General features: G+C 64.3%; 1 protein-coding gene across 2 annotated transcripts in view; it reads left to right on the top strand.

Moving 5' to 3' along the window:
- Positions 1-22,659, top strand: part of DENND3 (DENN domain containing 3) — a 52,185-nt gene extending 29,526 nt beyond the window's left edge. Inside the window, exons 13-23 of one of the 2 annotated variants that reach the window (XM_062187938.1) lie at positions 2,035-2,556; positions 9,344-9,603; positions 10,601-10,771; positions 11,496-11,625; positions 13,361-13,468; positions 14,484-14,623; positions 16,131-16,291; positions 17,356-17,489; positions 18,794-18,912; positions 18,997-19,131; positions 19,546-22,659. In XM_062187938.1, the coding sequence (XP_062043922.1) occupies positions 2,035-2,556; positions 9,344-9,603; positions 10,601-10,771; positions 11,496-11,625; positions 13,361-13,468; positions 14,484-14,623; positions 16,131-16,291; positions 17,356-17,489; positions 18,794-18,912; positions 18,997-19,131; positions 19,546-19,746 (2,081 nt within the window). In that variant the 3' untranslated portion in view covers positions 19,747-22,659. Of the gene's footprint in view, positions 1-2,034; positions 2,557-9,343; positions 9,604-10,600; positions 10,772-11,495; positions 11,626-13,360; positions 13,469-14,483; positions 14,624-16,130; positions 16,292-17,355; positions 17,490-18,793; positions 18,913-18,993; positions 19,132-19,545 lie in introns of both variants that reach the window. The other variant, XM_062187936.1, reaches the window with a different exon arrangement.
- Positions 22,660-23,753: the final 1,094 nt, after the last annotated feature.

The raw sequence follows: 23,753 nt of genomic DNA, 5'->3' as shown, positions 1-23,753 counted from the left end.
AATGGCCAGGGCTGGGCCAGGTCAAAGCCAGGAGCTTCCTCCGGGTCTCCCACGCTGGGGCAGGGGCCCAAGCACTAGGGCCGTCCTCCACTGCCTTCCCCGGCACAAGCAGGGAGCTGGATAGAAGCAGGGCAGCCAGGACGGAACCGGTGCCCATACGGGATGCCGGCATTGCAGGCAGCGACTCCACCTGCTGCGTCGCTTATCTCTTAACTCAGTTTCCATCACCCACTGTCGCTGCTAACGGTCGCAGCCATGCAGTTTTAGTGTCTTCACGTGTATATGTCGTGTGTGTGATGCACGTTTACATGCACACGTGTCTGCTGGGACAGAGCAGCTGTGAGCCTGGGGGTGACAAGGAGCAGGGCCGGGAGGGGGTGGGGCTCTTGTAGGAGGGGGCCTGGGCGGCCTCGTGGCAGGGCAGAGATGGGAAGGAGAGGGGACAGCAGGGCCCTCGTTGGTGCCCGAGAGGCAGATCTGCGTGGCTCCCAATGCTGGCTGTGCACACGTGTTGCTGTAGACTCGTGAGGCCATGTGTGAGCCGGCATCGCCTCTGTGGTGTGGGACACCCACCCAGACCCCCCTGCGCTCCTCCACAATGGCCACGGGCTCTGTCCGCAGTGGCTGGGGGACACGGTGGCTGCTTTTGATGAGTGGCTCGGGGCTCCAGTGATGCCCCAGGGCTTCTGTGCATTGGGTGACCAAGGCAAGCAGCGTGCACACCGCAGGCCCCTGCAGGCTGACCACCGGGTTCAGCCGCCTGTGCTGCTGCTTCCTGGCTGGCCGGCTGGCTCTGGGCCTGAGGCTCTCCTGCTGTACCCAGAAGGGGTGCCGTGCTCTCCTGCTGTACCCGGAAGGGGTGCCGCGCTCACCTGCTGTACCTGAGCGCTCACCTGCTGTACCCAGAAGGGGTGCCGCGCTCACCTGCTATACCTGGGCGCTCTCCTGCTGTACCCAGAAGGGGTGCCGCACTCTCTTGCTGTACCCAGAAGGGGTGCCGCGCTCACCTGCTATACCTGGGCGCTCTCCTGCTGTACCCAGAAGGGGTGCCGCGCTCACCTGCTGTACCCAGAAGGGGTGCCGCGCTCACCTGCTATACCTGGGTGCTCACCTGCTGTACCCAGAAGGGGTGCCGCACTCTCCTGCTGTACCCAGAAGGGGTGCCGCACTCTCCTGCTGTACCCAGAAGGGGTGCCGCGCTCACCTGCTATACCTGGGCGCTCACCTGCTGTACCCAGAAGGGGTGCCGCACTCTCCTGCTGTACCCAGAAGGGGTGCCGCACTCTCCTGCTATACCTGGAAGGTGTGCTGTGCTCACCTGCTATACCTGGGCGCTCTCCTGCTGTACCCAGAAGGGGTGCCGTGCTCCCCTGCTGTACCCGGAAGGAATGCCGCGCTCACCTGCTGTACCTGGGCACTCTCCTGCTGTACCCGGAAGGTGTGCTGTGCTCACCTGCTCCGGGAGCTTGCTCTTTCTCCACCTTCGCTCTGGATGTCCCAGCCTCCTCCTCCGGGCTGCACGAGAGCCCGGCCCACTGGTGTGGCTGGCCCGGCTGGTGTGGCTGGCCCTGGAGGTCCTAGAAGAGAACAGAGCGCCCAGTTGGTGCTCAGCATCTGGGAGGCTGTGAGCCAGCACTTGTGTGGGAGACAGCTGGCTGCGCTCCTGGCCACGTCCCTGGAGTGGGCAGCCCCAGTCGCCACATCTGTGAAGTGGGGACAGTGCCCAGAGTCGTCAGGGCGACTACAACGATTGTGTGGAAGGCTGGGTCCTACCCAGCAGGTGTGTCTTGGCTTCCGGTGTAAGCTGGATCCTCGGAGAACCCTCAGAAACAGATGTTTGCATTCAGCCTGAATGGTTCAGCGTGCGGGGCAGCTGGCTGAACGCGGTCGTTGCTGCTGGGGCGCTGGTTCACCCTGGGTGCGGGGAGCCTTCCGGAGCAGCACACCGGTTCTGGCTTGGCTTTGTGTGCGGGGCCCAGAGACACCGCCCTCCGCACACCGCCCGCGCTGATCGTCTTCCCCTCGACTTTCCAGCTCTGATCGTGGCCCCTAAGCCGACCTACACGTTCAAGGTCCCGGAGATCCACTTCCCGCTGGTGGCCCAGTGCGTGCAGGCCTATTACTCGGACTTCGTGGCGCTGCTGAGCAAGGCCATGGGCTTCCTGGCGCCCGAGAACTCGCTGCTGCTGGCCAGCTACTTCTACCTGCGCGGCCTCGTGCACCTGCGGCGGGGCCAGCTGCTGGACGCGCTGCTGGACTTCCAGAGCCTCTACAAGACGGACGTCCGCATCTTCCCAGCCGCGCTCGTCAAGGGCGTCGTGGAGGCGCTGTCGGCGGCGCAGCGCGCCCAGGCCGAGCGCACGCCCGAGCTCCGGCGGCTGCTGGGCGAGGTGCTGGACCAGCCGGGCGACGCCCCCAAGGCCGACGACCCCGTGAAGAACTTCGAGCTGCCCCGGAAGCACCTGCAGCTGGACGAGTTCGTCCGCCGGGTGCAGGAGTCCGGCATCGTGAAGGACGTCGGCGTCATACAGCGGCTCTTCGAGGCGCTGGCCGGGGGTGAGCCGGGGCGGGGTGGGGCTGGGGCGGGGCTGGGCTGGGGAGGGGCGGGGCTGAGCCTGGGAAGGGCGGGGCTGGGGCGGGGCTGAGCCCTGGGGAGGGGCGGGGCTGAGCCTGGGGCGGGGCTGAGCTGGGGAGGGGCAGGACTGCGGCGTCGTGAAGGACGTCGGCGTCATACAGCGGCTCTTCGAGGCGCTGGCAGGGGGTGAGCCGGGGCGAGGTAGGGTGGGGCCGGGGAGGGGCGGGGCTGGGGCGGGGCTGAGCCTGGGACAGGGCTGAGCTGGAGAGGGGAGGGGTGAGGTGGGAAGGGGTGAGGCTGAGCCGGGGAGGGGCGGGGCAGGGTGGGGGCGCTGCCCCTTTGTTGGGCCCGGGCTGGGGAGCCTCTCTTGCCAAGGACCCCATGGAGATTGGTGACGACATCCACGGGCCATACAAAATGATCAACTCAAAAATTAGATTTATTGGGAAGATTTAGTGAGTTTGCCCGCGGTGGTGGTCTTGACGGGGCCACAACCCAGAGGATTTCGTGGGGCTCACGCGGCCCCGGTGAGCCTGGCGGAGCCAGGGTGCGGTCGCCTTCTGGTTGCCTCAGCAGGAAGCCCAGGGTGGCCCAGCGTTATGAAGTGAGGGGGCTGAATGGTGCCCGAGGGTCGGCCACGGTGATGGCGTTCCCGCCGGCTGTCCTGGCAGGGCGTGGATGTGTGTGCCCCTCCCCATGAAGCCTCTGCGCGCAGTCCAGGGCTCCCCCAGTGCATCGAGTTCCCACCCCTCAGGGCGACTCTGGGGTGCAGGGGCCAGGGGAGCTGTCCCAGGAGTGGACGTCCAGCGCACCTCAGCGGCCCCGAGGTCCTTCTGACTCGTTCAGTTACTCTGGGTCAGGAAACAGTCCTAATTCTGGGGGGTGTGTGACCCCAAAGTCGCCAAACACGCTCCGGCCAAATGACCTTGGAGTGAGACAAGGTCATAGTTTGCCCGAAGTGGAAGCTGCCACACATTGAGGTTTTACTCAGGAGCTCGCTAGTGCTCCATGGTTACAGGCGTGGGGTCAGAACTGCAAAGGCTGCTGGGAATCCCGTGGGCCCACGGGCAGCTGTGGGGGGCACCCCCCAGGGTGCACCACTGGAGCGAGGGGGCTGGGGCTGGCTCTGAAGGGGACCCCGCCTGCCCGCTGCTACCATGAGCCTGGCTTGATGGAGTGGAGATGTGTGGGGGACGGGGAGGAGTGGGCAGTGCAGAACTGGAGACCAGGGAGGCCTGAGCACTCCGTCTCCAGGGGCAGCTGCAGTGGCTGTGGCTGCATGGTGTGTGGGGGTGAGAACCAGGTAGATGCAGGTGTGCAGAGGTGGTTGTGCACAGAGAGTACACATAGTGTGTACACACAGTGCATGTGTGTGCACAGTGCCTGGGGTGTACAGTGTCCGAGGGAGTGCAGTGTCTATGGGTGTGCATGGTTTCATGGTGTACAGTGTCCATGGTGTGCACAGTGGGTGTGAGCTCAGAGGTCCATGGTGTGCACAGTGGGTGTGAGCTCAGAGGTCTCCAGTGTGCACAGTGGGTGTGAGCGCAGTGGTCTCAGGTGTGCACAGTGGGTGTGAGCACAGTGGTCTCAGGTGTGCACAGAGGGTGTGAGTGCAGTGGTCTCAGGTGTGCACAGTGGGTGTGAGCGCAGTGGTCTCAGGTGTGCACAGTGGGTGTGAGCACAGTGGTCTCAGGTGTGCACAGAGGGTGTGAGCACAGTGGTCTCAGGTGTGCACAGTGGGTGTGAGCGCAGTGGTCTCAGGTGTACACAGTGGGTGTGAGCGCAGTGGTCTCAGGTGTGCACAGTGGGTGTGAGCGCAGTGGTCTCAGGTATGCACAGAGGGTGTGAGCGCAGTGGTCTCAGGTATGCACAGAGGGTGTGAGCGCAGTGGTCTCAGGTGTGCACAGTGGGTGTGAGCGCAGTGGTCTCAGGTGTGCACAGAGGGTGTGAGTGCAGAGCTCTCAGGTGTGCACAGTGTGAGCGCAGTGGTCTCAGGTGTGCACAGTGTGAGCGCAGTGGTCTCAGGTGTGCACAGTGGGTGTGAGTGCAGTGGTCTCAGGTGTGCACAGTGAGTGTGAGCGCAGTGGTCTCAGGTGTGCACAGTGGGTGTGAGCGCAGTGGTCTCAGGTGTGCACAGTGGGTGTGAGCACAGTGGTCTCAGGTGTGCACAGAGGGTGTGAGCGCAGTGGTCTCAGGTGTGCACAGTGAGTGTGAGCGCAATGGTCTCAGGTGTGCACAGTGGGTGTGAGCGCAGTGGTCTCAGGTGTGCACAGAGGGTGTGAGTGCAGTGGTCTCAGGTGTGCACAGTGGGTGTGAGCTCAGAGGTCTCCGGTGTGCACCATGGGTGTGAGTGCAGAGCTCTCAGGTGTACGAGCGGGTGTGCAGAGGTTCAGGTGTGCACTGCGGGTGTGAACACAGTGTCCATGGTTGTGTGCATTGGGTATGCATGGGTGTCTTTGATGTGCCTTGGTCTCTGGTGTGCACAGGGCTGGCTGTGCTCGGTGGTCTCCGGTGTGCACAGGGCTGGCTGAGCTCGGTGCTCTCAGGTGTGCAGTGGTCTCCGGTGTGCACAGGGCTGGCTGAGCTCGGTGGTCTCCGGTGTGCACAGGGCTGGCTGAGCTCGGTGCTCTCAGGTGTGCAGTGGTCTCCGGTGTGCACAGGGCTGGCTGAGCTCGGTGGTCTCCGGTGTGCACAGGGCTGGCTGAGCTCGGTGCTCTCAGGTGTGCAGTGGTCTCCGGTGTGCACAGGGCTGGCTGAGCTCGGTGCTCTCAGGTGTGCAGTGGTCTCTGGTGTGCACAGGGCTGGCTGTGCTTGGTGGTCTCCGGTGTGCACAGGGCTGGCTGAGCTCGGTGCTCTCAGGTGTGCAGTGGTCTCCGGTGTGCACAGGGCTGGCTGAGCTCGGTGGTCTCCGGTGTGCACAGGGCTGGCTGAGCTCGGTGCTCTCCGGTGTGCACAGGGCTGGCTGTGCTCGGTGGTCTCTGGTGTGCACAGGGCTGGCTGAGCTCGGTGGTCTCCGGTGTGCACAGGGCTGGCTGTGCTCGGTGGTCTCCGGTGTGCACAGGGCTGGCTGGGCTCGGTGGTCCCCGGTGTGCACAGGGCTGGCTGTGCTCGGTGGTCTCTGGTGTGCACAGGGCTGGCTGAGCTCGGTGGTCTCCGGTGTGCACAGGGCTGGCTGTGCCCGGTGGTCTCAGGTGTGCGGTGGTCTCCGGTGTGCACAGGGCTGGCTGTGCTCGGTGGTCTCCCGTGTGCACAGGGTTGGCTGAGCTCGGTGCTCTCAGGTGTGCACAGGGCTGGCTGAGCTCGGTGCTCTCAGGTGTGCACAGGGCTGGCTGAGCTCGGTGCTCTCAGGTGTGCAGTGGTCTCCGGTGTGCACAGGGCTGGCTGAGCTCGGTGCTCTCAGGTGTGCAGTGGTCTCTGGTGTGCACAGGGCTGGCTGAGCTTGGTGCTCTCAGGTGTGCAGTGGTCTCTGGTGTGCACAGGGCTGGCTGAGCTCGGTGCTCTCAGGTGTGCAGTGGTCTCCGGTGTGCACAGGGCTGGCTGTGCTCGGTGCTCTCAGGTGTGCACAGGGCTGGCTGTGCTCGGTGCTCTCAGGTGTGCACAGGGCTGGCTGTGCTCGGTGGTCTCCGGTGTGCACAGGGCTGGCTGAGCTCGGTGGCGGCAGGTGCACGCTCCCGGCTGTGCAGTGTGATGTGCACAGTCCTGTACAAATTGATGTTTATTAAATCCATCTTGCAAACAGACAACATGAAAGAGTTTTTGTTTGGGAGCGCATTCAGAGCTGAGATTGCAATGGCTTCCTGTCATTAAATGTCAGACACAGGAAAATAGAGCACAAGTGATGACCGTGAATCTTCATCTCAAAGGGCAGCAAAACTGGAGAAAACCACTGCGGCGATCTCTCTTGCAATAGATTGGATGGCTCACACACCTAGAAACATCCGCAGAAGCTCTATGTGTGCGATCAGAACTATGTACCGAACAAATACCACCTGTGGACAAGGGAAGTCATCCACTGGCTGACACTCACTAGCAGCTGACACTCCTGTTCTCAGCGTGAGAGCTCATATACTACACTGATGACTGCTCTCTTCTGTAGATGTGGAAAAGGCATTTAACACCCATATATCATTAACCTTGTAAACTAAAAAAGCAAACCCAAGCATGATCGATTACTCTGCCTAGATCAATAAATACTAGATTCAAGTGCAGGCTGAGTGCTGCCTCCTGCCTGGTGGGGGCGCCCTTGGTCTTGCTGCGCCTCTGCACTTGGGGCTGTCCAGAGTCGTCTCCCAGAGCCCAGGAGCCCCTTCTGTCCTGGGCCGGTGACACAGAGCCACACACTGCACCGCGTGGCCCCATAGCTGTGACCCAGGTGCCCAGAGCTGGGTCCCCATAGCGGCCCCCGGCGCCCCCTTTGCCTGCTTCGAGCCTCCTTGCCTGCCTGGCCCCTTAGCCTCAGGCTGGTGACGAGCGGGCCGGCAGCTGTGCCGGGGCTGTTGTGAGATGGGAGAGGTATCCGGCCCACCACGGGTGGGACCAGGGCCGACCGCGTGCTGTCTGCCCTTGTACCTCTGACCTTCTGCCCGCTCCCCCCGCCGTGTGACCTGGCACCCCCACCCACCCCCATCCTTCATCTCCTCCTCTTCATCCACCGGGATGCGGGGAGAGGCCCGCACTGCTGCTTCTTTTCTGTCCGGGTCCTGGGTCTTTAAACCTTCAAAGCCAGAAAGGCACGAGCACAGCAGACGGCCGGCAGCAGTCAGAAATACAGTGGGCCAGGAGACAAGCGTGGGCTCAAGACAGCGCCCCCTGGTGGGGGTCCTCACAGCATCCTGGTGCGCGCACACAGGGTGGGGGTGAGCAGCTCCAGCCTGCCAGACCCCAGGTGCCCCTGGCCGTCTCTGGGCTACAGGTCACAGGGTCAGCGGGGGCGTGGCCACAGGGCTACAGGTCACAGGGTCAGCGGGGGCGTGGCCGCGGGGCTGTGGGTTACAGGGTCAGGGGGCGTGGCCACAGGGCTACAGGTCACAGGGTCAGCGGGGGCGTGGCCGCGGGGCTATGGGTTACAAGGTCAGCAGGGGCGTGGCCGCAGGGCTACAGGTCACAGGGTCAGTGGGGGCGTGGCCGCGGGGCTGTGGGTTACAGGGTCAGGAGGTGTGGCCGCAGGGCTACAGGTCACAGGGTCAGTGGGGGCGTGGCCGCGGGGCTGTGGGTCACAGGGTCAGGGGGCGTGGCCGCAGGGCTACAGGTCACAGGGTCAGGGGGGCGTGGCCGCAGGGCTACGGGTTACAAGGTCAGCAGGGGTTTGACTGTGCCTTCTGCCACCTCGGCTTCCGACCCCCATCCGGGCAGGGGAGGAGACACAGGTGCTGCCCTCCCAGGCAGGGACAGTGGGGACAGCAGATCCACAGACACGTGGCAGCCCCACTGCGGGCCCCACGTCTGCCGGGCTCAATTCTCCTAAGCTTCCCTCCCCTGTCGGTGTAGAGCACACAGTGTGGTTCTTGGTGCCACAGGGAAACGTGTGTGCGGCTTGGCCACGCTGACGCTGTGCCCCGGGGGGGGGGGTCTTCTGCCCCGAGTGAGTGCTGGCAGAGCCACTGCCTAACATGGTGCGACTAGGGTGTGCGTTGTGCCGCGCGGGAGGGCCCTGTCCTCGGGAATCGGGGGCCTGGCATGGACAAGGCATGCCGCGGTGTGGGAGCCGCGGGTGGGGCTCCTGCCTGCAGGAGGGAGCAGGTGCGCAGCACCTCCTGGGCGGGATGCGAGGCTGCTGCCCGCTGGGTGGAGCAGAGAGGCCAGGCAGGCTGGCGACACAGCGTCGTGGAGCCGGGGCCAGGGCAGGGAGCCGGTGGGGTGGGCTTGGCAGGCCCTGGTGGCCGAGCGGGAGCTGAGGGCTGCACAGGCGGGAGGCGGGGCTGTGAGGGCTGTGACTGTGGGACATCTGGGGCTGCCTCAGGTGCACTGCCTCCACCATGTCGGTCTTGGTTGCGAGCAGGAAGAGTGGATGGCTTGCTCACAGGCAGAGAGGAACAGGCCCACCCAGGGGTGCAGGGGTGCAGGTCTGTCACCAGGGCGCCAGTCTACTCTAGGTTAACTTTGTGTTAGCACCAGGTCCCCTCGTGGTCCCCAGAGGACTTTGCCACTACAAGAGGAGCATCCTTGTCCCCGTGAGGCAGGCTGAAGTCCCTGGTGTGGGTCGGGGGCTGCAGGTCTCCTGTACAGAGGGACCTGGGTGCTGGTGCCGTCGGCTGCCGTGGCTGGGTGGTACCTGGGGTGCTAAGCCGTCTCCCTCCCCTGTGACCCCTAGGCCAAGAGAAACAGATCGAGCCCTACACGTTCAGGGACTCGCGTGGCCCCCCGGGGCTGCAGGTCTCCTGTGCAGAGGGACCTGGGTGCCGGTGCCGTCGGCCGCCGTGGCCGGGTGGTGCCTGGGGTGCTAAGCCGTCTCCCTCCCCTGTGACTCCTAGGCCAAGAGAAACAGATCAAGCCCGACACATTCAGGGACCCCGGGGCTGCAGGTCTCCTGTGCAGAGGGACGTGGGTGCCGGTGCCGTCGGCCACCGTGGCCGGGTGGTGCCTGGGGTGCTAAGCCGTCTCCCTCCCCTGTGACTCCTAGGCCAAGAGAAACAGATCAAGCCCGACACATTCAGGGACCCCGGGGCTGCAGGTCTCCTGTGCAGAGGGACGTGGGTGCCGGTGCCGTCGGCCACCGTGGCCGGGTGGTGCCTGGGGTGCTAAGCCGTCTCCCTCCCCTGTGACCCCTAGGCCAAGAGAAACAGATCGAGCCCGACACGTTCAGGGACTTCTACAACTGCTGGAAGGAGACAGAGGCGGAGGCGCAGGAGGTCATCCTGCCTGCGGCCGTGGTGCGGCACCTGGACCGGAGTGAGTGCGTCTACAAGCTGTCGAGCGCCGTCAAGACCAACCGCGGCGTCGGCAAGATCGCCATGACCCAGAAGCGCCTGTTCCTCCTGCCGGAGGGCAGGCCCGGCTACGTGGAGATCTCCACCTTCCGGGACATAGAGGTGGGCGCCTTCCCACGCCCCGCTTTGCTCGTCCGGGCGGTGGGGAGGGTACCAGGGCCGGCCGGGAAGCTCGGGGCGAGGAGCGGGCACAGCAGGTGACGTTCGGCAGCGCCTGTGCGCCCACGGCTCGGCCTCTTCCTCCTCTCCTTCCTCCTCCCGTCTGCTGGTTCACTCCCCACATTGCTGCCACAGCCAGGGCTGGGCCAGGCCAAAGCCAGGAGCCAGGAGCTCCATCCGGGCCTCTCATCTGGGTGCAGGGACCCAAGCATTTGGGCCGTCTTCCACTGCTGTCCCAGGATCGGAAGTGGAGCAGCCGGGACTTGAGCCGGCGCCCATGTGGGATCCTGGTGGCAGTCAGCAGCTTAACCCACTGCAGCAGCACTGAGTTTTCTTCCTTTCTTCTTCTTTTTTTTTAAAAGATTTATTTATTTTTGAAAGGCAGAGTTATAGAGAGAGAGGGAGGGAGGGAGGGAGGGAGGGAGGGAAGGAGGGAGAGAGAGAGAGAGAGAGAGAGAGAGAGAGAGAGAGAGAGAGAGAGAGAATCTTCCATGTGCTAGTTCACTGCCCAGATGGCTGCAATGACTGGGGCTGGGCCAGGCCGGAGCCAGGAGCCAGGAGCTTCCTCCAGGTCTCCCACGTGGGTGCAGGGGCCCAGGCACTTGGCCGCCTTCTGCTGCTTTCCCAGGTGCATTAGCGGGGAGCTGGATCGGAAGTGGAGCAGCTGGGACTCCACCCGGTGCTCCCGCACAGATGCCGGGGTGCAGACGGCGGCTTCCCGCTGTGCCAGCGTGCGGCTCCCTTCCGTTTGCCTTCCTATGCTGTGCCAGGTTTCCATCTAGAACCTCAGAGACCCAGAAACACTGAGCATGCAGCCAGCGGGTGGTCGATGGTTCCCCTGAGACGCGGGGCTCGGAGCTCGTGGGTGTCGGCGTGCGCGCCCCGCGTCCCGTGCAGCTGTGGCTCCACGGCCGTCTCTCTCCCGTCTCTGCCCCCGCAGGAGGTCCGAAGCACCACGGTGGCGTTTCTGCTTCTTCGAATCCCCACCCTGAAGATCAAGACGCTGTCCAGGAAGGAGGTGTTCGAAGCGAACCTCAAGTCCGAGTGCGGCCTCTGGCTCCTGCTGGTCAAAGAGATGTGGGCGGGGAAGCAGCTGGCCGATGACCACAAGGTCCGCCCACTCGCCTGGCCCCTCCGGTTCCTCCGGGAGAGAGCTGTGAGCTCTGGGTTGAGGACCAGTGGGGGGCCTCACGGCACTGGCAAGTGCCCTGGGGGGAAACCGGCCCAGAGCGGGCGGTGGCCATGGGGGCCCCACCCGGCCTCCCCACCCCTCACCACGCCCCCCCTCCTGGTGGCGCCCAGCGATGGGGGGCAGGGTGGTCTGGGCTCGCCTTGCCTCCCCTAGGCTTCCGGGGTCTTGAGGCCAGCAGTGCGGCTTTCCCAGTCATGAGTGGCCCTGTGCCTGGGCGATGGGGGGAGGGGCGGGGGACAAGGCTCTCTCGGTCACGAGGGGCCCTGTGCCCAGGTGACGGGGGGAGGGGAGGGGCGAGGGACGAGGCCCATGTCCAGGTGGCACAAGACAGGCAGAGCGTGACCAGGGAGCCCTGTGGTTATGAACGACAGGAGGGCCAGTGACCGTGGCTACTGTGTGCCCATGACTTAGGCCACACAGATGCCGGGGGGCTGGCCGAGCTGTGCAGTAAGGGTGGCGTGGAGTATGGCCACGCCTGTGTTTGGCGACACTGCTCCCACGGCAGAGCCGTGTGTGGTGCAGAGCCCACAGCCCGGCCTCCTAGAGCGTGCTCGCCGACCCTGGCGTGGCTGTCCCTCGCAGGGCGGCATGTCCGCACGCGTCCCTCTGTGCCCGCTGACCCCGCCCATGCCGCCTCCCACAGGACCCGCAGTACATCCAGCAGGCGCTGACCAACGTGCTGCTGATGGACGCCGTGGTGGGCACGCTGCAGTCACCCAAGGCCCTCGACGCCGCCTCCAAGCTGTCCTACTTCGACAAGATGAAGAACGAGAGTAAGGCCCCGCGGCCACCCGTGTGTGCGCTGCCTGCCTGTGCATGCGTGTCTCACGGGGTCCTGTGTGATCTTGTCTCCCATGATCATGTGACTCTGAACATGCGTCTAATGGGATCTGTGATCACGTGTGATCTTGTACGAACACGTGTCTCACGTGATCGCGTGTGATCATGTACGAACACACATCTAATGCGATCTTGTGACCACGTGTCTCACGTGATCGCGTGTGATCATGCATGAACACACATCTAATGCGATCTTGTGAACACGTGTCTCACGTGATCGCGTGTGATCATGTACGAACACACATCTAATGCGATCTTGTGAACACATGTCTCACGTGATCGCGTGTGATCATGCATGAACACACATCTAATGCGATCTTGTGAACACGTGTCTGACGTGATTGTGTAGAACACGTCTCACAGGATCTTGTGTGCCATGTATGAACACGTGTCTCACGGGATCTTGTATGAATGTGTGTCCGCATGGCTCACAGGATCTTGTGTGATCTTGTATGAACACGTGTCTTGTGTGACCTCGTGTGAGTGCGGTGCTCATGTGTCTCACGCGATGTGAGGGGCTGACCGCTGTTTAACCAGAGCCACGCCCAGCTGCCCCCTTGTTTTTCTGATTCCCTGGTTGATCTCTGGACACCACCCACTGTTCTCATCAGGGCCACCGCGCCGCGGCTCCCGCCTGCCCACACCCAGCTCTGGGTGGATGCCGCCTCGCACAGGAAGGTGGTGGCCGTGACTCGTGGCCGTGACTCAGTGGCAAGCAGTGGAGGGGGCTCTGTGGGAGGCGCTGGGATGGGCCTGGGGCCTGGGGCCTGGGGCCGCCGGCAGCGTCCGTCCCGGCCTGCGGCGTGGCCGGCTTCCCAGGCAGGAACTGTCCGGTCTCCTTGCTCGTGGAAGCCACAGGTGGAGCGGTGAAGGGGTCTCTGCCATCGCGCCGGCATCGCCCTGTTCCCCAGCTGTTGGGGTGGGGACGTAGCGGACGTGGAGAAGGCAGAGGGCCCTGTGTTGCCGGGATGGCCTGCACCCGCCACCGTGCACGTACGGTCGGCACGTGCGGTTGCCTCATGGTGCGTGGGTGGGTTCTGCCGAGGTGTTGGCGGCCACTGCGCCAGGAAGTTTCTTGTGCAGCGCTGGTTAAGGGTACCGCTTCCTGGCGGCTCAGGCGCGGACCTGACACGTCCCCCGCACTTCTGTCTCCGGGCACATCACGGGGACAGGACCCAGGAGCGCTGGGCTTCTCACGGTAGCCGAGTCGCAGTGGGGTGTCTGCGTGGCATTGCTTTCGACGGCTGTGAACAGCCCCTCGTCGGCGGGAAGGCCTGGGTGGCGTCTCCCAGTGGATGCTGGTTGTCCCGCCTCTCGGGGCATGGCTAGCACATTCTAGAACGTCGTCCCAGGGTGGGGAAGAGCAGCCTCAGTGGTGATCGGTCTCAGCGGACAGTGTGCAGGGGGAGGAGCACCTGTCGCGCTCCCAGGGAGCGGCCCCCGAGGGCAGTGGGCAGCTGTGTGTGTGTGTGTGTGTTTGTGTGTGTGTCGGGGGTCCCGGGAGACTCCATGGGAGGGGCTTTCCGGTCTGGTGGGAACACCGCCCACCCTCACACGGAGCAGCCTTGCAGGTCGCGAACTGTCCCCCAAGACTCCGTGCTGGAGGAAGTGGGGGTGTGAGGCCGCGGGCTGACCGCCGTGGCCCCGTGTGTCGCGTTTGCTTTGCAGTGCCCATGGCGGTCCCGAAGACCACGTTGGAGACGCTGAAGCACAAGATAAACCCGTCGGCGGGGGAGACCTTGCCACGCGCCGTGGACGTGCTGCTGTATACTCCAGGTCAGCGCCCTGCCCCTGGCTATGCACACGGGGCCTGGGGTGGCCGGGGGCTGCACGGGGCGTGGCGGGCGCTTGGTGTTCCCCACCCTGGGGGCAGCAGTCTGAGCTGACCCCGCTCTGTGGAGTTGGCCTTGTATGGACTGCAGCCATGGCTCAGCCCATGGGAGAGGGAGCTGGGGCCGGCACCCAGGCTCGGAGTCCCAGCCCGGAGCCCTGGTCCTTGGGTCCCGCGGCGGCTGCTCTCTCGCCCGCCCCTGTCATGGTGCTAACAGGACTGCGCCTTGCCTGTTGCTTGCCACAGGGACACACGCCACCCTGGCTATCCTGAGGGCTGTGAGAATTTTTGTTTTTAAAGATTCATTTATGCATTTGAAAGCAGAGTGACAGAGAAAAAGGGAGAGACAGAGAGATCCTCCATCCGCTGGTTCGCTCCCCAAATGGCCACAACGGTTGCAGCCGGGCCAGGTGGAGGCCAGGAGCCAGGAGCTCCATCCGGGGCTCCCTCGTGGGTGCAGGGGCCCAGGCACTCAGGCCGTCTTCCACAGCTTTCCCGGGCCCATGAGCTGGGAGCAGGGAGCAAGGGGAGCAGCCGGGGCTTCAGCCGGTGCTCACGTGGATGCCACTCAGCCTGCAGCCCCGCCTCCCCAGCCCCTGCGGGTTTCCTGTTCAGCGCCCACGTGTCGCGTCTCCCACACCCCAAGAGTGGCCGCAGTTGAAGCATGGGCGCTAGCGAGCTTGGGGAACCTACCACGCTCCTGCTGGGTGTGGACGTGGCTGGGGCGCGGGGACCCCTGGCTGTCGCCTGCTCTCCAGCCACCCCCCCTTCCTGTGCCACCTGCTCCCCCACCCCTCCCCCTGCCTGAACTCGCACCCCAGCAGGGCAGCGTGGGGCTGTGCTCGCTCCGCAACCCCCAGCACCTGGCGCGGTGGGGCTTGGGGAATCCCGGAGTGCCCGGCTGGGCTGCTGTGGCGCGTGGGCTTCCTTCACACGTCCTGGGTTTGCTGTCCCCCTCAGGGCATCTTGACCCCGCGGAGAAGGTGGAAGACGCCCACCCCAAGCTGTGGTGCGCCCTAGACGAAGGAAAGGTGATCGTGTTCGACGCCTCCTCCTGGACCATCCACCAGCATTGTTTCAAAGTGGGCTCCTGCACGCTGGTGAGCAGGGGGCGTGCGCGGGCCCAGGGCATCGGCCGCGCGCTGGCCTCTCGCAGTTTTACGGCATTCGAAATGGAGCAGCCGTGGAGGTCTTCCACCCGCGGGGTCACTCCCCAGATGGCCACAGGGGCTGGAGCCTGGGACTCCGTCCAGGTCTCCCACGTGGGTGGCCCAAGCGCTTGGACCATCTTCCGCTGCTTTCCCAGGCACAGCAGGGAGTTGGATCGGAAGTGGAGCAGCCGGGACTTGAACCAGCATCTGTGTGGGATGCTGGCATAGCAGGCAGCAGCTTTACCCGCTACGCCGCAGCACCGGCCCCAAACTAATCAGTTTTTATGAGCGCTTCCTTCTGACTTCGATAATGGGCCGGGCTGCACCGACTCTGTCTGCCGCTGTACCTGGTTCTTAGCAGCCCTCCCAGGCTGTAACGCTCTCGCGGGAGGCTGCTTCCGTGTGGACACCAGACGCGTCTCTCCCGTCCTCGTCACATGCTGCACACGTGTGGGTGAAGACAGGCGAGGTCGTCATAACACTGAGAGCAAAGCAGCGGTGGCTCGGTGCCCGATGCCCGGGTTCGAGCCCTGGCTCTGCTCCCAATTCCGGCGCCCGGCTCATGTGCACCCTGGGAGGCAGGAGGGGGTGCCCCACACACTCCCGGCCCTGCCGACTGCAGGGGCCCCTGGATGGGGTGGCTGGCGCCTGGCACAGCCAGGCGGGGCGTGCTGCTGCAGGTGTGCAGGCCAGCGTAGCTGTCCCTCCGTCCGTGTGGCTTTTCTAAGTCCCCAGGGTTTTCGTCCATCAAAAAGTAAACATCGGGGCCAGCGTTGTGCCCGGTTCATCGGCAGCCCATATCTGAGCGCTGATTCAAGTCCCGGCCGCTCCACTTCCGCTCCCGCTCCCAGCTCACGCACCTGGGAAGCCAGCAGAGGGTGCTTGGGCCCCTGCCTCTCAGCCCCAGCCACACTGCAGCCATCCGGGGGGCAGGGAGTCCGTGGGTGGAAGGTCACCGCCTGTCACACCGCCTGTCAAAACTAAACAAGTACATCAACCTTGAAAAACAAGCCCTGGCCGGCGCTTTGCTGAGCCAGGGCCCCCAGCGCAGTCCTGCAGGCAGAGCCTGGGCGTGCTTGCTGTCCACACACGGTGCATCCCGGTGTGTGCAGACCCGGCTGCTGCTCAGGCCTACTCGTAACTCCTCAAAATAAATAGTCGCGGTGCTGCCCCGGGGGGGGGGGGCGCACGGACACGCGTGTGCACGGGGTGGCACACACACGAGACCGTGGCGTGCACACGTGTTCTCAGTGGGCGTCCCTGTTGCTGGGGACACTGCTGTTGGGATGGCCCCGGGCACGGTGCTGGAGGAGAGGAGAGACGCGGGCTGGATGAACCGGCCGCGCACCTGTTCTGGCCGCTGGCTGTGCGGTCCTAGCCGACTCCACGGCGTGTGCTGGGTCAGTGACGTGCGCTGAGCCTACGCCCGTCTCCCCCTCCCCCTCGGCCTCGCCAGAACTGCATGGTGATGGCAGAGCAGAACCAGGTGTGGCTCGGCTCGGCTGACGCGGTCATCTACATCATCAACGTGCACAGCATGTCTTGCAACAAGCAGCTCACGGACCACCGCGCCAGCGTCACCGCTCTGGCCGTTCAGGAGGGCACGGCGGCGCCCAGGTGGGTGGCTGGGGGTGCGCGGTCTGCAGGGGAGACAGCTGGGTGGGCACTTCCAGTCCCACCGAGGGGAGAGGGAGGCCCTCTCCCACGTGCCCACTTGGTGTCCCTGCTGCCAGCCCCACCCCACACAGGACCGTCCCAGGCCCAGAGGTGTCAGGCCCTCCTCCATGCTTGCAGTGCGGGCCTCTGGGTGGGCTGGATTCCAGGCCCCTACCCGCAAGCTCTTGGCTCATCCCTGGAGATACCACGAAGGTCACTCCCACCCCGCTGGTCCTGCCTGGCCTGCTGTGCCAGCCCGGCCCTGGCGTCCAGCAGTGGGCCCTCTGCGTCTGTTCCCAGGGCTGGGGGACGGGCACAGATTAGAACAGGGACGCACGCGGGGCCGGGGCCTGGGAGCGGCAGGCGGGGGGGCGCCGCGCTCCTGGGGACCTGGACGGGGTTCCCGACCCTCTGTTCTTGCACATTCTTCCTGTGCCACCCAGCTGCAGGCCCCAGCCTCCCCCACCCCTCACATGGACTTGGTGGCCCCTCTCAGACCACAGCTCCAGGCCAGCGCGGGCTGAGGTCCCCGGGCAGAGGCCACCAACGAATCTGGTTTCTGGGACAGAATTCTGCCCCCAGCCCTGCTGGCCGTGCTCCGGGGCCTTTCCCACCCTAGGGGTCCAGCGTGCCCCGCTCCTGGGGTCCCGTGTCCCGTGGTGGGGGATGAGCCAGGAGGCCCACTCCCTGGCCCTCACCCTAGCTCAGTGTCAGCAGTCACGTGGGACCCGGGGGCAGGCCTCATGGGATTGGGTGCGGCTGAGCAGAGCCCTGTCCCCTGCAGTGCCATGGAGGCCCAGTGCGTCTACCCCCCAGGTTACAGACCTCAGGGTGGGCGGGGGTCTCCCGCAGCCCACAGAGCTGCGCTGTCAGCCACATGGGCAGCCCGAAGCCCCTGTGCTGGGTGGGTTCCGTTCCACACTTCAGTGAGCCGAGCCGGCGAGCCTGCTCTTGCCCCCGGGACCCCGTGTTGCTGGCCGGGTTAGAGTGTCCCTGGGACTGACTGTGTGTGTCTGGCTCTCCAGCGAGGTCTACTCCTGCAGCGTGGACGGGACGGTCCTGGCGTGGAACGTGAGCACGCTGCGGGTGACCAGCCGCTTCCAGCTGCCGTGCGGAGGCCTCACGGCCATGCAGCTGCACGGCGGCCGCCTGTGGTGCTGTAAGTGCTCGGCCCTGCCCCTGCCTGCTCTGCGCCCAGGCCCTTCTGCGTGCCGCCAGCAGCCGCCCCTGCCCATGGCCTGCTGCTTCCTCCATTCCCACCCCCACGGTCGCCCTGTCACCTGCGCTGTCACCCCCAGGGCCACGGGCAGGGCGGGTGCTTGGCCTGGGGCCCTGGGTGTGCTTCTGAACCCCAGGCACGGGGGCTGCCTACGCTCTGCAGGCTTCTAGGCGTGTGCCGGATGACACGCGTGACGGTTGCGAGTGCTGTCCTCGCCACAAAAGCCCGTTTCGCACACAGTAAAAGGCGCCAGTGCTGTGTGTCGGCAGACGTGGGCCCTGCGTCCTGGAGCCGAGTTTGCCTCCCCCACGGCGTCCCCGGCTGCGCTCCTGCGTCTGGCTGTCCCCATCCGCAGGGGTGGTTTCGGGCTGCACTGATGTGAGAGCTCCGTGTGGGCAGTCCTGGCCCTGCGCGGAGCCACCAGCCAGGTTTCCACAGCGGCTGCCCCATCGCACACCCCCGCCGGCAGGCAGTCTCGTGGTGCTTGTTTGCCGTGGCTGCGACTCCTGTGGCCTCGGCTGTGCTGGCCGGCGGCACCGTGCATCCCCTCTGCACCTGTTCCTGTCTCTGGAGGAACGGCCCCTCTGCCCGCTGACTCTCCATGCGGCTGCTGGTGTCGCCGGGCGGGAGAGCTTGTTTTCCCACTGTTCCTGTCCTTTTCTTTAAAGAGATCAGTTCATTTTTAGAGATTAATTCAGAGGGGCCGGCGCTGAGGCTCAGTGGGTTAAGTCTCCGTCTGCAGTGCCGGCATCCTATATGGGCACCGGTTCGAGTCCCGGCTGCTCCACTTCGATCCACTCCCTGCTAATGCACCTGGGAAAGCAGTGGAGGATGAGCCAAGTGCTTGGGTCCCTGCACCCTCGTGGGAGACCCAGATGAAGCTCCTGGCTTCAGATAGGCCCAGCTCCGGCCATTGAGGTCATTTGGGGAGTGAACCAGTGGATGAAAGACCTCTCTCTCTGCTTCTCAAATAAATCTGAATAAAATGTATTCAGAGTCAGAGAGAGAGAGAGAGAGAGAGAGAGAGAGAGATGTTCAGTCCACTGGTTCACTCCCCAGATGGCCACGAGCTCCCTCTGGGTCTCCCACAGAGGTGGCAGAGACCCGAGCACTCGGCCATCTGCTGCTGCTTTCCCAGGCCAGTAGCAGGGAGCTGGATCGGAAGTGGAGCAGCCGGGACTCGAACCGTCCCTTCCCCGGCGTCCCGGCCGCCTGCCCCTCACTGGGCTCTTGGGTCCCCACAGGCACAGGCAGCAGCATCGTGGCGGTGACGACCAACGGCTTTGTGCAGCAGGAGCTGAGGCTCGATGAGATCTTTACAGAGATAAGCACCTCCTTCCTGGGCTTCCAGCTGCTCCCCGAGGTACCCTGCAGTGCGCGTGCGCGCGTGCGCGGGGGCCCCCGGCGGCCATCCCGGCAGCCTGCATGGTGACTTGTCTTGCAGCAGGAGCAGCTGTGGGCGGCCTGTGCGGGGCGCAGCGAGGTTTACGTCTGTAGCCTGGAGGACCTGACCCAGCCCCCCGAGAGGATCCCCCTGCAGGACTGCTGTGAGGTCCGCTGCATGATCAGGGTGAAGCGGCAGGTGAGCCCCCCCACCCCACCCCGGCGGTGCCTCGAGGCTGGGCGGTCCTAGGAGCTGCCTCGGGGAGCAGGGGAGCCCACTCAGGGGCAGCTAGGGCGGCCGGGGCCAGGGCTGGCCACTCAGGGGCAGCTAGGGCGGCCGGGGCCAGGGCTGGCTCCTCCCTGCGGCTCGGCGGGAGAGGCTCCCCGGAGCTGCCCCAGCTTTCTGGGTGGCTGCATCGTAACCCAACGGGCTCTGAGCCTCGGGGCGGGGGCAGCCCTCTGGACTCTGGTGACTTGTCCATGCCCAGGCCTTGCCGAGCCTTCTCGCCCCTGGGTTAGCTCCGGGCCCAGGGGCTGCTCCTCACGCACGTGGGCGGGGCCTGGCTGTCCCCCTGGCTGGCTGATGCTCTCCCTCCGCGTTTCTCTCCCGCAGGTCTGGGTGGGGGGCAGTGGTCTGTCGCAAGGCAAAATCAAGGGGAAAATCTACGTGGTCTGTGCCGAGCGGAGGGCGGTGGAGAAGGAGCTGGTGGCGCACGCCGACGCCGTGCGGACCCTGTGCTCAGCCGAGGACAGGTATGTGCTGAGCGGCTCCGGGCCCGAGGAGGGCAAGATCGCCATCTGGAAGGTGGAGTAGGCGCTGGGATGCGCAAGGAGACCAGGGCCTGAGGCCTGCCATGTGCACCTGCCGTGGGGACCGGTGCCGTTCCCCCCGGGGCGCTTCTCGGACCAGGAGCTGCACTGCCTGTGTGACGACCTCTGTGCTGTCTAGAAGGTCCCAGAATCAGGGAACCAGGGACCAGCGAAGGAGCCAGCGATGTGGCCGAGACCTGGGGCCCCCGCACCTCGGATGTTGCCACCCCTCGAAACACTCGTCCTCGTCCTGTCGGACTTGGGGGCCAGGGCCACGGTGAACCAGGGGTGCTGTGGCCTCGCACTGACTTCCTGCCCCCCAGAGGCCACTTCCTGGTCCCACAGGGCTGCCAGGGGGAGGAGGCCACACGGGGGTCGGCTTTGTGTGGCTAGGGGCGGTGCCAGGCCAGGCACCTGCTGTTTCCTTTTTAACTTTTCAACGTGCGTGCGCGGACTGCCTTGGTGTGTGACTGCCAGAGATGCCGGCTGCAGAGGACTAAGTGAGCGGCCCCATGTGCCTTGCTGCCGAGTGGCGACAGCTCCACGCTCCGTGTCTCGCGGGCGGGGTTTCGGGTGCCCGCGGTCGGCCTTTGCCAGCAGCCTCTGCCCAGGGACTTGGCTGTCGCCCTGCCACAGCCGGCTCCCACCAAGGGGCGCGGGGGCTGCAGGTCCCCGGCCAGGGCCAGGCGTCGGAGCACCTGTGGTGCCTCCAGGGGACACTGGGCTGGCCCCGGCCAGGTCTGCCCCCAACCATCCCATCATGGACCAGAACCTTGCTCACGGGAGGAGCTGGAGACCGGGGAGGCCTGGCCCGCAGCCAAGGGCAGGAACTGTACCATTGTGAACGCGCGGGGGCGCTCGGGGAGCGTCTTCCGGACGGGTTCCGGAGTGCGTCCGTGATGGGCCACAGGCGAGCAGGTGCCTTCCACTGCGGGTGACGCCCTCTTCCGTGACACGCCGACACAGACTGGCAGCCCAGGGCCACGTCGCACCTGCTCCGCGGGAATCCCGCCAATTCAGTGCTGGCGTGGTGATGGCTCTGAGAGGTCACTCGACAGAGACTGGGGCGGAGCCGTGGGCGGCCAAGGCAGCGCACGTGCGCCAGTCTTTCCGGGGCCCTGTCGACAGGAAAGGGGAACCCTGCACCTTTGTCTTCCCTCCGTGCTTTGGCGAGGCCGCGCTGTGATTCGTCGTGGGAGGCGCCGGGACGAGCTGGATTCGCTGACCAGACCCGGATGCCTGCCCTGCTCAGCGTTACCGGATTAAACTGGAACAGACGTGTGGATCGGGACCCAGAATCTGGCGCGTGCTAGTGCGGTTTCGGGTCTCCGGCTGTGCTTCAAGAAGGCGGCTTGCCTTGGGGCGGGCAGTCCAGTCGGGAGCTCCCGCAGGTGCCCCGTGTGCAGTGAGGATCGCCTGGTGCCCTGGGTGGAGCTCGGATGGCGGCCGTGGGGGCTCAGTGTCCGCTGCCGGGCTGCCCCTGGGAAGATGCCGGGGCTCTGCCCCCGAGTGGCCGGGAGGGCACGGCTGGCTCTGCAGCTGCTGGCAGGCCCCGCGGCTGAGCCCCGGCGTCACCTGGCTGCTGGCGCTGCGGCACGAGCCTGGGTGTGCCTGGGACAGCAGCAGCCTTGGAGCAGGGAGGCCCCCTGGCTCCTGAGCAAGGCAGGAGAAGGACCCCAGCCCCAGGACCTGGACACCCTGTACCAGGCTGGGGTGCAGACGCCGAGGGCACCGGGACAGCACTGCTGTGCCCAAGCCCGGGCTCCCATGGCGGTGGTGGTGCCAGCCCATCGTGCACAGGAGGCCACGCGGTCCCTGGTCGCAGCACAGGCGGCATGTGTCTGGCCGCCACGGCCATCTTCCCCGGCAGGAGCTCAGGTGTGGCCGTGTCAGCGGGGCTCAGCTCTGAACTGGGGCTTGGAGAGGGAGGCCGAGGCCCGCAGTCCGAGAGGACCCGAGCTGGGGCAGGCGTGCACGCCCCGCTCACCTGCGACAGACAAGCGTGAATCACGAGGGCTGGCCAGCCACTGCTGTGGCTCTGCGGGTTCCCCGGGTCGGCTGGGGAGAGGCTCTGGTGAGGCGGAGCTTAGCATCACTGGCATCCCACGTTGGTGGCTGCAAAATGCTGAAATCAAACCGCACCGGCAGAAGCAGGAACAAAAAGCAGGTTTTCCACTTCCCCGTGCCGTTAATTACCAAGGGTATAACATGGACCTGTGAGCGTCTATCAGTGATGCGTGTCGTGTGTTCTGTGCCTGTGTCTACCAGTAATATGTTAATGTGTCATGTTATGTACATGTGAGCATCCGTAACATGTGTGTCCTGTATTCTGTACGTGTGTCTACTAGTGATACGTTAGTGTGCTGTGTTATGTACTTGTGAGCGTCCGTCAGTAATGTTAGTGTACCGTATATTCTGTACGTGTGCCTATTAGTGATACGTTAGTGTGCTGTGTTATGTACTTGTGAGCGTCCGTCAGTAATGTTAGTGTACCGTATATTCTGTACGTGTGCCTATTAGTGATACGTTAGTGTGCTGTGTTATGTACTTGTGAGCGTCCGTCAGTAATGTTAGTGTACCGTATATTCTGTACGTGTGCCTATTAGTGATACGTTAGTGTGCTGTGTTATGTACTTGTGAGCGTCCGTCAGTAATGTTAGTGTACCGTATATTCTGTACGTGTGCCTATTAGTGATACGTTAGTGTATCATATTCTGTCCCTGTGAGCGTCTCAGTAATGAGTTAGGTGTGTAAAATTCCTTCACTGTGAAGTGAACATCACATGTACATGGCCCCCACGTCAGCGGAAAGGTACCGTCACACGGGCCTGCAGAACTTGTGGGAAAATGTACTCCAAGAACCTATTCATGGATTTCACATGTTTTTGCACCAAAATAAACAGCTTTTAATCCCACTTACCCAGAGTTTTTTGACTTACATTTATATGTCATCTACTGAAGATTCATTTTATTTTAATATTTTTTAAGATTTTTATTTATTTGACAGGTAGAGTTATAGACAGAGAGAAAGGTCTTCCTTCCATTGGTTTATCCCCCAGTGGCTGCTGCGGCCGGCGCACTGCGCTGATCCTATGCCAGGAGCCAGGTGCCTCTCCTGGTCTCCCATGGGGTGCAGGGCCCAAGCACTTGGGCCATCCTCCACTGCACTCCTGGGCCACCGCAGAGAGCTGGACTGGAAGAGGAGCAACCGGGACAGAACCGGCGCCCCAACCAGGACTAGAACCCGGTGTGCTGGCGCCACAGGCAGAGGATTAGCCTAGTGAGCCGTGGCGCTAGCCAAATAATCTCTTTTAAAAAAGATTTTTACTTACATATCTGAGAGGTAGAGTTACAGAGAGGTCGGTCTTCCACCTGCAGTTCACTGCCCAAATGGCTGCTACGGCTGGCGCTGCGCCGATCCGGAGCCAGGAGCCAGGAGCCTCCTCCAGGTCTCCCACGTGGGTGCGGGGGACCAAGCACTAGCAGGGAGCTAGATGGGAAGCGGAGCAGCCGGGACATGAACTGGCGCCCACATGGGATGCCCGCATTGCAGACACAGGCTTAGCCACAGTGCCACAGTGCTGGCACCTAAAAAAAAAAATTAGTTATCTACATTGCCCTGCTCTGGGGCAGCCCGGCTGGGCACCCCGAACAGGCTCCACCTGGGGACCCCCAGTGACCACCCATCATCCCTCCCCCTCCTCTTGCCCCTGGCCAGCCACTGTGGGTCAGAGGAACTTCTGACCAATCTGCCCACACCCCAGCAGGCGGGTGACCTCGGGCAGCCTGGAAACTGTCACCCCTCTCGGGAAGAGGACGCGGGACCCAGGGGACTCACTCAGCCTGCAGGAAGGCAGCTGCTGCGGGGGGCCCACAGGCTCGGGGGCCGCACCGTCCCCGTGGGCACGGGGAGTCTCTGTCCGCCTGTCTGCTGCTCCACACACGGCGCCTCCCAGACGCCCCTGGCCACCTGTGTCCCCACGGGGATGGGACTGGACCTAGCACTTCTCCC

Source organism: Lepus europaeus, chromosome 4, assembly GCF_033115175.1.
Source record: "Lepus europaeus isolate LE1 chromosome 4, mLepTim1.pri, whole genome shotgun sequence".
NCBI classification, from domain to species: Eukaryota; Metazoa; Chordata; class Mammalia; order Lagomorpha; family Leporidae; genus Lepus; species Lepus europaeus.
This window is presented reverse-complemented; position numbering and strand designations above follow the sequence as displayed.